This window comes from Stegodyphus dumicola, chromosome 4, assembly GCF_044657685.1.
Source record: "Stegodyphus dumicola isolate Sdum_Otavi_A_Nest chromosome 4, ASM4465768v1".
In the NCBI taxonomy this organism is placed as follows: Eukaryota; Metazoa; Arthropoda; class Arachnida; order Araneae; family Eresidae; genus Stegodyphus; species Stegodyphus dumicola.
In genome coordinates this window covers 19,381,687-19,394,012 of record NC_140771.1, presented here as the reverse complement: position 1 = coordinate 19,394,012, position 12,326 = coordinate 19,381,687, and the positions used below count along the sequence as shown (strand labels likewise).

Sequence of the window (12,326 nt, the reverse complement as noted above, 5' to 3'; positions counted from 1 at the left end):
GAACTGTGTTCATTGCTTAGTTTGGTACTCAATAACCTTTCAGATTGAAAATTACATACCTTAGGTTTTACTGAAAGCCAACATGCTGGTATAAAAGTGTTTTATTTCTGACATTGGCATTGCTTTCGAATAGCAGTTTGCAAATTAAAATTGAAAGATAAAAAAGGTGCATTTTTTCGAATGGCAACAGTCTCACACAAAGAGATAAAATGTTTCAATTTTAACAGTGTTACCAATACTCACTTTTAAAGCACTGAGGTTGTGTATAAAAAATTAATTAAATTTGTACAAAATATGAAATAAATTCAAAATTTGGCCTTTCAGATGCCAGATGTTTGGTTAGAGGTCTATGTGTATGTAAAATTTAATGGCTCTATGAGCTGTTGTTTTTACAGTGTGAGAAACATACATACATAGATTTTTCATTATTTAATTATTTTTAAATAATACCTAGTAATAACATTAGGTGGCAACAACTTGAAAGCAATTTAAACAAAATGTGAGTTGAGACTAATAGCACCTCCAGTGCTAAATAGAGAAATTGAAAAATGTATGGGATAGCAGCAGTATCAGCAAATGATGAACTGCTAAAATGTTTTGCAGTTGATTTGTTACATTAGTTTGTATACAGTGATGACTAAAGTTTTCTTATAAGTATTATTCTTTAATGCCATTTATAACTTAATTTTTAGATTTTGAATGATTTTATTTTCCTTTTGTTTTGAATATTGCTTTAATTAATGACAATAGATAATAACTAGAGATATATACAGAAGGGGGGGGGGAAATTCTTCATATAATGGAGATGATTTCATTTATCTAATCATGGAAAGGCAAAATATGGCTATCTGAGAAAGGATTCCTTAAGGACTTATTAAATGAAACTGGCTTGTATACCTATGTTACAAATGGGAATGACCAAGTAAACGCCACTGCAGCTAGCCAATTCACCTAGAATTATATGCAGATAAGTTATGCAACCATGTTCAGACATTACTGCTCAGCTACTGAAGGATCTCATATTATGGAGAATACATTATGGTTATGGTAATTAAATTCGTTAAAGCTGCTGATAATATTTTTCAATTAATTATAATATAGATTATTCCTTTCACCTAAATTTCCCTCCAATTAACAATGATTTAATTATTCATGAACACCATTGCCAGTTTTATTCAACAATTTTAATTTTTCTATTATGTTTAAAAAAGCTAACTAATAATTTTCATCCAAAATAACAAGAAATTTGTAAATTAAATAAACAATTAAGAGATCAAAGGTATGTCGGTTTATTTCAGGCTTGGAGAATTAGAAAGTTAATTCTCTAAGAATTTGTTGCTAAATTAGATAGTTAAGAGTAGGAAAGTAAATTGCTTTGGGCATATCAGTGAAAAAGAGTAAAAATGTATACAAAATTACCATTCTTCTCTTATTAATTGTTACTTCTAGGTTGAAATCAACAAAAGTCAAAATGCAACTGATTTTCAAATTTGGTTCGAAGTGTTTAGTCGAAAGATACCAAAGATGTGCATTCAGTGATTTTATACATATATTAAAAAAAAAGAGACAACACACAAAGTAGTAGTTTTGCTGACAGCTCAGGACGTTTAATAAAATATGTACAACCATTTTTGTAGAAAAATGCATTTCAAAGATCATTCTGTACAGCCTCTTCAGGTAATGACTTCTACCCCTGAGATGCTACAATTAATTTGAAATGACATACAAACCAAATCTTACAATTTGAGCTTTATCACATACATACAATACATACATACATACATATTCTCAAAGTGATGCCCTTGCTTATTTCATTATTTTTGGAACCATATAAGAAGCATGAGGATGGCATCACCATCTGCTGCTTAAACTGAAAGACGGTTAACTGGCACCACAGATGATTATTAACAACATTGGTGATTTATCCTCCAAGTTTCACTCAACTACATCACAGTCAGAATGTGCTTTACGTAAAATATACATTTATCTTTTTATATATAGATATATATATATAGCTATATATATATCGATTGGTGTCATATATATATATATATTAGTAGTACAAGAGACTGTAAAAGACTTCTAAGACTTTTACACAACCAATTTTAATCAGCTTTTTTTTTTTTTTAACTAAGGAACATCATCTCCTAAAAACAGCTGCTCTCTGACAAGTCTTAGAAATGAGAAAAATAAGCTTAAAATTAAACTTTAAATTTTTAAATACATCAAAAGCATTAGTTAAAAAAATTTTATGAAATTTTGAAATATAAAATATTTACTGTTAATAAAAAAATATACTGAAATCAAATGTAAAGTACTTAGATGAAATTGCACAGTCTCTTGAAAATAATCTTATACTGAACTAAAATAGTACACAGATATTCTCTCTAACTGATAATAACTTGAATTTTTAGTTAAACTAAAAAATTCAAAATGACTTAATACAGAAATTCATATCCATAATAAAAAACCAAACATTTGTAATACACAAATATTAAAAAAGTTTCTTTTTTTATAAAATTCATTTTTGTTGAGTGTAAATTTTGTTTAGTTATAAAAACTTTAGAAACTTCTTAAATTAATGGCAAATTCTTTTACACTACCAATTTTAATGCATGTAAAAATTGCATTAAGCCATTAGGCACTTTATAGAAAACATGACAATGTATATACAAATAATTTTTCTTTATTTTACAGAATGGAAAATGAGGGGAAGGGAGAAGTCTTGGAAATTACTATTATTTCTGCTTGAAACACAACGGCATCACTCATCCAATAAAGTTGCCAAAACATCTACAATAATTTACTCAAAGGCAAATAGTCAAGCTGCCTGCTTCACAACACTATTTTAATACAGGTCAGTGCTTGCTGTATGATAAAATTTGAATAATTAGGTCTAGTCTGATAATTACAATTAATTCCATAACAGTCTGATAAGCATTTCTGGCACACTTCTTTAAAATAAATAAACATAATACATAACAAACAATTCCTGATGACCCCTACCCTTTTTTTAACTTTTCAGATCCTAAAAACATTTATATACTTAGTATGTCGGACACCGAAATGAAATCTTTTATTTCTTTTTGAAGAGAAGAAAACACAAAGTGCTTTAAAACAAGAGGCTCTCAACCTTTTTGCCTCAAGCACTACTTTTACCACTGCTAGACAATCTCCCTGTCCTTTCCAAAAGTTGGAAAATACATATACATTTACTTAAATTTAGCTTATTTTTTTATGTGTTTTATAAATCAAACACGCATAGAAAAATGTTAATAAAATATCAAAACTTGAATAAAACTAATTACTTATATCCATAAACTTAAAAAAAAAAAAAAAAAAAAAAAACCCGGTAAATAAAAAGCTTATCACATTTGCCCCTGAAATTATGAAATCCCCCACCTGGTTGAGAAATCCTGTTTACACATTTCAAGTTTAGCAATTAAAACAGCTAATTATTTAGATTCGGCAAGTTAATTAAAGAAAAGTCATTACACATTACATAAGCAAAGCTCAAAAAAATATTTTAAGTTTAGAATTTAAAAAAAACTCAGCTGAATTGACATGAATGTTTTAATTTGAAATGAACACATAAATCTACTATTGTAACAGAACTATTTTAACTGCTACCGAACTATTTTATTGAATGCCATCTAGTGGCGAAGAGGAAAAACAGCAGTCGACCTCCAGCCGCGATGATGATAGGTTACCATGTACTAGATATCCCTGTAATTCTAATGTTTGATGTTCCATTTGGTATACATTTCATTTTTATGTACATATATTTTTTGTTTGTAACCGTTCCTGCGTGCTCTGTAAATAAATCCTTTTAGAGCTAGCCGGCATTTTAGTGTCTATTGAAGAACGGGGCTACATCACACTATTTCAAAAAATTTATGGGCAATTTTTTTATTTTTTAACATAAATATTTCCTCAAATAATTAATACATATCCTCCCCACAAAATACAAAGTTTTATTCATATTTATACTGCAGAATTAATATAACAATTTCAATGGCTTTTCATTTTATTAGCATAAATGTTCTTTTTAATTAGCAAGTCTCCCTCCAAAAAATATTTAAAAGATGTTTTATCCATGTTTACACTACAGAATTAATATAACAATTTCAGTATTATCATAATTTGTTTTTCTACATAAATGTTGGAGGCCATAACAAATGATCCATAAAATTTTACCATCTATGCTCAAGTAACAATTTTACACATCACTATAGGAACTAATATCACTTGACATTGTACACAACAATATACAATTATGGCTATGTGGAAACTCCCAAGATTAAATAAAATTTAAAGTTATTTAATTATGTGTTGAAAACTAAAAATAAAGCCACCATTTATTGTTTAGCTGATTCACCATTCTGCAAAAACTTGAAAAAAACTGAACAGCATTTCATACAAAATTCTTCAATAACTTTTAGAAATTTTTCAATACTATTCAAATAGATAGTTTTTATTAGCTGTAATAAATATGCCTAAAAATAAGTCATTTAATATATGCAAATGTAACTTAGCATCACAGTATTTATTCATAAAAATGAACTTAAAAAGCCTGTGACAGAGATTAAACTTGAGCAAGACTTTTTTTTTTTTTAACATGCAGGAATTGTCAGTTACAGTTTTGAAATTTGTCAAATTTTGATTTCAAGCAACTTACTGCAAACACTGACCATAACCATATTTTAATGCTAAATGAGACCAATAAACATTAGCCCCATCATTATTTTACAAAATGCATCCCATAAAATTCTGTATTGCATAGCTATACACGGATTTCTTTTTTAACCAAACAACTTGCATAAAATATTTGCATAGTAATGGCTACTTTTAATAGATGGAAAAAAAATTTCAGAAATTAATGAAGCTGAACATCACTATTTATATTAAAACTGCTGTACTGATTGTATGAATGTTACAGCTATTCAAATTTAAATGGCACTTTCTTATTAAAACCATACATAAAATTAATGATAATTTGGAAATAAGATTACAGATTATTTAGCAATCAATAAGCTCAAAAAATCATATTCTACCACATTCACAATACTTGCTGTAATAACAATATGGAATGTATTTTCACGGATAACTAAAAAGTTAATTTTATAAACTTATGAGGAACACAAAAGTGTATATATTCTTTTCTTTTTTAAGGGGAAGGGATAAACTGCAATTAGATGATTTCTCAAATGAAAACATATTTTTTATTCATTGGAATGAGAAAAGTTCATTTTGCATTCATATTAAGCTATTCGGGATATATATAATCTTCAATTCATCAAAAGAAATAACGGCCTTAATTAACATTTGGTTTTTACATTTCAAGCAGTAAATAATTTTCTAAAAACTGTAAGCCTGTTAAAATCTACATTTGCATACAAATATATATATATTTATATTGCTTACGTCAAAAATAATAAAATTATTATTAAATGATTCATTTCAGTTCGTTTGTTCATACATCACAGAAAAATCACAAATGAAAATTTCACATGCATATTAAATATGTAAACAACATGAACTATTTGAAAAAGGAAACTATCGCCAACTTCAAAACACGTAATTTCATCTCTGATACATAAAATTAAAAGAAAAAAAAAATAATGTTAGAAGGGAATCCTAAACATTCTAAGCAGACAAATATGTACTAATGTTTAAAAAAAAAAAAAAAAAAAAAAAACACTTTGCATAGGATAAAAATGAGCAAGATTAAGTACTTTTAGTTTTGAGCAATTAATTACATTATAATCAACAGAAAGACAAGCAATTACCTCCACATATTTCTCTTTTCCCTTTGTACTACACATTGGCAAACAACTCTTAATGAAATATTTAAACATTTATAGCATCAAATAATATCTTTTAAATTACAAAATAAATAAATTTTTAAACATTTCAAAAATACAATTATGAACAGGAAAGAAACTGAGTTATTCTACTTATAACCTTAAAAACATTTATAGATTGACTTTCAATATTGCTCATTATAAGTGATATTTAAATTATTGCTAAACAGCCCTAAGTTCAGATTTCACTTTTCAATGACAACTATTAAGGGTAATTATGAACTTTTATATCACAAACTATACATGAGAATGAAATTAATATAACTTTATATAACAGGCAAATCCAACAATGACAATAAATAAGTGCACAGTGATGTTGGGCAGGCAGCTTATAGAAATGACAATGGAACCACCTATCTCATAGTAATATACTACGTACCGCTTCATCCAAAACCTCATCTGATTCACCTCTAGTTACGCCCATTTCTGCATCTATATTCCCGCCATAGTCTGTGATGTGCGCATTATGGCTCTGCTTGTTTAAGTGCAAAAATTCAACATCATCAGCACCGAAATAGGAACGACGGGTGTTTTCGGCATGCGTTCCTGTAATACTTTTAATGGCACTCTGAACTTGTTCATTGTTTGAACAGTTGCTTGCAGACTGTGCTGCAATATCTGTATACCTTTTCTGATGTTTAGGAATACGATACCCTATATAACTCATGCCTGATACTGCAGAATCATCATCATTTTGAATGCCATTTGGAATACCATGCTGACTCCCTTCTAAATGATCTTCAAGTCCATCTAAACCAGATAAATCTAAATCTGATGGATTACCATGATCACTCATAATGGTGTCAGCATTCACATCTGATTCATTTGGCGGGTGATGGACGTAATCATCTGCCCACGCTGGACAACCCAACATATCAAAGTCATATTTTACTTCACAATTAGTTCTTATATTACTATTATATAACAAATTTGAATTACATGATTCTTCTGTCCTTGCCACAGGTGGCTCAAAGTCTGCCAAATCATTTGTCCCACTTGGAGGCTCAAAATCAACCGTTTCTATATCATCATCAATCTCCATGGGAGATATATTTAACATTTTAGCCATCATATCAACATCTAACCTATTATCACTGTGAAATGAATCACGAGTCAAAGGGGCATGAAGGTACTTGTGATTAGTTTTCAAGTCATTATCTTTATCACTGTGTTTTGAACTCACTAATTTATTGTGTGTACCATCATGACTCCAATCACATCCCACTGTTTCTGGTTTAACACACATATTGTTAAATTTAAATCGTTTTCTAGTTAATGGTTCCTCCAAATCCCTTTCTGAAAGTTTTTCAGGCTTTATCACTATCCTTTTTAATGTTGGAGGGCTACGTTCACAATTGTAATCATTTTGCGGCACCATAATGTCTGCACAACTATCAATCACAGGAGCTTCTAAATTGTCATCTTCTTTATACAAAAGATCACTGTCTTCTGGTACATGAGGATCACTAGATTCTTTTTCAGTATTTTCTTCAGAATCTGTTTCTGCTTCTTCTTTAACTACTGCCTGGTGATTTGATGATGTAGATGGAGAACTACACGAAGAATGCAATTTCTTTAACCAGCTTTGAGGTGGTGGAGGAAGATCTAAAACTGCAATAATACATGTAAGTTTGTGTGTGTGTGTATATATATATATATTAATAAAACATACTACTACTTAATTTTAATTATGAGCATTAAAAAAATTTAAAATAAATTTCAAACTATTATCAGAGATCTTAAAAAGCATATGAAATATTAAAATATCACAGTAACAGCATACGATTCTTAATTCCAATGATCCGATTACCTCAAAGCCAATGGTTGTGCAGATTAGTTGAATTTCATGTACGGGTCATCTTTGAATTTTGTTTAAGTTTCCTTTTCCTAATTTTTATATGCATCTGGATTGGTAAATAACTAAAATGCACTTACACCTTAAGAATTTTTTATTAAGATTTATTGAATATGAAACTGTTTCATAAAAAGGAAATTACATCATACAAAGAAAAATTGTTGCAGAGGCAGACAATTTTTTTTTAACGCGGACTACCACACATCAAGTCTACAAGTCAGCAAGAAATGCATTCATTTCCTGGCTGGCACACTAGCATGCCAAAGCGTTTTCTCGTTCACTCTCGGCTTGCCACATGTCTTAACAATCATATCCTGGTTTGAATATCTTTGTTCGAGTGTCCTAGAATGTTTTAAAAGACCACTAGATGGCATCCTATGTCCATTACTTTTGAACTGAACACAGTTTTAGGATCCTGACCCTTAATTTGATCACATTCTGCATAACATTGGTGTCAGCTGTTGTGGGAGATCATAATGTAAACAAATCGGTTCTTTAACTTGCCTCGTCTGATATCCTTTCGAATCCTTTTTTTGCTACTATGTAGGGTAGGTAGAAACATTCCCCTCTTCTCTGAAATACAGGGTGTGGCAGAGCAGTTTGCTTATTTTGAAATTCAATAAAAGAAAAAGTAATGCATATATATATATATTTAATTCTTTGAACAGCGTCAAGTACAACATGTAAAGTTTATATTCACACTGTTTTAAAGATAATATCAGGCAGATGGCATCCATTAATGTCCACTCAGTGTTAATTGAACTCTGAAGTTTCATTCAACTCTTTCCAGCACATCAATGGATATTTTGGCAATAGCTTGACGAATGTTGCATTAAGTAAGCCAGTGTTTTAGGACGATTTTTGTAAACAAGTGATTTTAGATAGCCCCCATAGAAAATACTCACATGGGGCTAAACCTGGCGATCATGCTGGCCAGTGCAAATCACCTCTCAAAGAGATGAGATGTTCTGGGAAGTGTTGCCGCTAAACAGTCATTGACACATGAGCTGTATGTGCCATGGCACTATCCTGCTGGAAGCATACATCTCCCACATTCATCTCGTTGAGTTTTGGTTAGAAGAACTCCTCAATCATGAGTACATAACGATCAGAAGTCACTGAAATAAGACATTTGTTTTCTTTAAAAACCATGGCCCAATTATTCTAACTCTTGATACTGCACACCAGTTACACGTTCTAAACGTAGGGGATGCTGATAAAGTTGTCTAAGGTTTTGAGGACTCCAATAGCACATGTTCTGCTTATTTACCAATTCCGAAAAATGGAAGTGTGCCTCATCACTGAAGAAAACAAGCGCATCGTTAGGCATTGCAAGAAGCGCTTCCCGTGAATTTGCATTAGCAATAAAATCACGTGGATTAAGTTCCGTTGCCTATTTGTAGGGATGAAATTTCAGTTCTTCATGAAGGATTTGCCCCACTGATTGAGTGGGCAACCCAACAGCAGCAGCACGTTTCCGAGCAGAGTGCTTAGGAGATTGCAAAACAGAAAGCCTTACCATGTCTATTCATTTTATTAAACCCTAAACTGCCGTGGAAAATGTACAAGCTTCACTCCCCAGTGCCACGGTTTTTTATGTACCACAATCTATGTTTTGTGGTGAGCCTGCTGTTCGTGGAAGCCCAGGTTTTCTCTTCTTCACATCACCACTTTTTTCTAAATTGTTTACCCATGAAACAATTGACTGCCGACCAGGAGCATGCGGAACAATGTTGAAACGGGCACCGAATGCACGTTGTGTGGCGATGATCGAGTAATCATTACATGTATGGCTTGACAGCAAACGCCCACTCTTCCTTCGACCACTCCATGATGCTAAATGAAACAAACAGGCTAAAATTTGCCGGCCCGGTTTCTCGACTGTGCCTACCCCCACCTTTTTCAAAGCAACCATTGCTCTAGGGTGCCAAATTTAAATAAGCAAATGCAACATTTGCCAACATACCCATCGATGTGCTGCGAAAGAGTTGAACGAAATTTCCGAGTTTGATTAACGCAGTGTGTTGACAATAATGGATGCCATCTGCCTGATATTATCACTAAAACAGTATGAACATAAATTTGACACATTGTATTTGATGCCGTTCAAAGAATTCAATATATATACATGAATTACTTTTTCTTTCACTGAATTTCAAAATGAGCAAACTGCTCTGTCCCACCTTGTAGTATCCTCCTTCGCTCACTCTGTCAAGGTCACTGTCATGTTGCATTCCAAAACTTTGTGAGTAATTTTACAGGTAGCAGCACAAAGCAAATGATAGTACAGTCAAAAGTCATTAATCTGGACTCGTAGGGACTTCGGCGATTCTGGATTATCGATTTTTCCGGATTATAGATCATCAGTTTAAATCCGTGACGATGGCATGCAGAAATTATAAAATTAAAAATAGGAAACCGTAATTTATGAAATAAAGAACAATTATGATCTAAAGGGTATCAAAATTTACAAAAATAAAAAAAGGTTAATATTTATTTGTTTACTTTATTAAACATTTCTTTCAATGTAAGTTGTTTAAGTTGCTTCATTTTATGTGATAATACTTTCTCTTTAATTTTATAAACAGACATAATTTCTTGTTCAGTTACAAAGTTCCGCTGTTCAAGTCCTATAATTGTTGTGTCGAGAATAACGACTAATTTGTCAATCGAAATTTTTTTGTTTTTAATAACCTCTGTGTCACTTTCTTCACTATCGAAAGCAAATTATAATGACGAGGAATTTGATTTAAATCATATCAAAGACGAAGTACATCGAGATGAAATACTACATTTAGTAAAGAATTATACGCTAAATAAAATAAAAATATCTGCCCTGAGATACGGATAGCGCTGACAGATCAACTTCCAATTCATTGTGCGCCGCGGCATTCCCTCCCCTTCTCCCCGCCGCAGAGCAGCGTGAAATTGATACAGAGATTTCAGAATTGTTAGAGAAAAAAGGTTATGCCTTTATCCATTTTTTGCAGCAATTCCACTTTTTGTTTAATGAACTTCGAAACATACTTTTGCTTTGTAGATCCTTTACATATTAGTAAATATATATCGGAAATTCTATTTGACATAATCAAAAGTTCAAGCTTACTTTTATAAAATTGCTCCAACAGTCTGCAAAAAATAATAAGTCGGATCCAATTCGAAGATTAAGGAACAATGCAATCTGCAACATTAACTGAATTAGATAACTTTAGCTTAGCTTATACCGTCCGTTATACATTAAACGTGCATGTGTAAATGTATTATGCGCATGCACACACGCATATTCGCAGCCGTAAATGTCTTACGCGTGTGCGTCAACGCGACACATGCGCAGAAAGTTTGTAGCTTTGAGGTCCGGATTATGGGTGTCCAAATTAGCGTTTTTTGACTGTACTTCTTTAGCATTGGCTAACGCAACGCTCAGTTAACACGTCAGCTGAGCAAGGTGTATAATGCAACGCTCAGTTAACACGTCAGCTGAGCAAGGCGTATATATATATATATACATCTGCGGCAGTTAAGGGGTTAGCAAAAATCCATACTTTTATATAGAATTAAAAGATCAGAAAGATGTCCAGGAATAATAAATATTTAAAAAACTTGAAACATATATTATTTACATAGGAAAATAACTACACTCAGTTGAAAAAGAAGAAAGTGATAAAAATAACAAAATAGATCTTTATAGCAAAATATTAAAACATCTGCTCTAACATTTTATATGCTATATTAGAAGTAATATGTTAACACTGTAAAATGTCACACTAACAATACACAAAAACTTCCTTTTTATCAAAGTGTGCAACAACTATAAAACCACGTTTGGTAAAAAGTTGGATTTGCTACCATAAATATTTTTCGATAATCTTTTCAATGGTGTAACTGCTCACTATAAAAGTTGTAATGCTATTTCATTAGAACATTCAGTATCACCTCTCTTTTCTAGACAAAATCAGCATCATATTTAGGCTATGTTTTCCAAATTTGAATACAGAACAAAGTCTGAAATCCTGACTCGGGATTTTTCCGGATACAGTAGAAGTCCAGAAATCCACAAAGCTTGGGACCAGAGGTTGCACGGATTTTGCGGATTTCAGGTCAGAAAAGATAAATCATAATATTCAGGCTCAAAGTGCAAAAAAAAAAAAAAAAAAAAAAAACGGCGTATTAGATACATTTAATTAAATTATTATATACATTATTGGAATAATTTATTATATGTGTTAAATTATTATTACACATATAAATTGAATATATTATTCATTGTATTATATGTACACAGCATCCAGGTTTGCCAATTTCGCCCATGCGAAGATTTCTGGTTTCGGATTCCGGTATTAGAACCACTGTTGCTGAAAATTTCAACAGCTTTTCCTTATTTTTCCAAATATCATACACAATCGTGTCGCAATTCAATATGATTCTGCTATAAACCGAAGAGTGGAACCTGCCTCCATCTTTTGCAGAATTTGCACTTTTTTTGCATTACCGTCAATGCAAAGTGTTTACATTTTTCAATGTTGCAAGCAGTAAAATGAGTGTGTTTCTTATCTGCCATTGCATTAAAAAGGGCTGAAATTTAAAATATTATTAATTTATCCACAAAA

The 12,326-nt window shown here is 31.4% G+C and overlaps 1 protein-coding gene across 4 annotated transcripts in view; it reads right to left on the bottom strand.

Annotated features, from left to right (window-relative positions):
- Nucleotides 1-1,579: 1,579 nt before the first annotated feature.
- Nucleotides 1,580-12,326, bottom strand: part of LOC118204779 (uncharacterized) — a 90,647-nt gene continuing 79,900 nt past the window's right edge. For all 4 annotated transcript variants that reach the window (XM_085814609.1, XM_035377074.2, XM_035377072.2 and 1 more), the window contains one exon: nt 1,580-7,475. In XM_085814609.1, the coding sequence (XP_085670735.1) occupies nt 6,223-7,475 (1,253 nt within the window). In that variant the 3' untranslated portion in view covers nt 1,580-6,222. The remainder of the gene's footprint in view (nt 7,476-12,326) is intronic.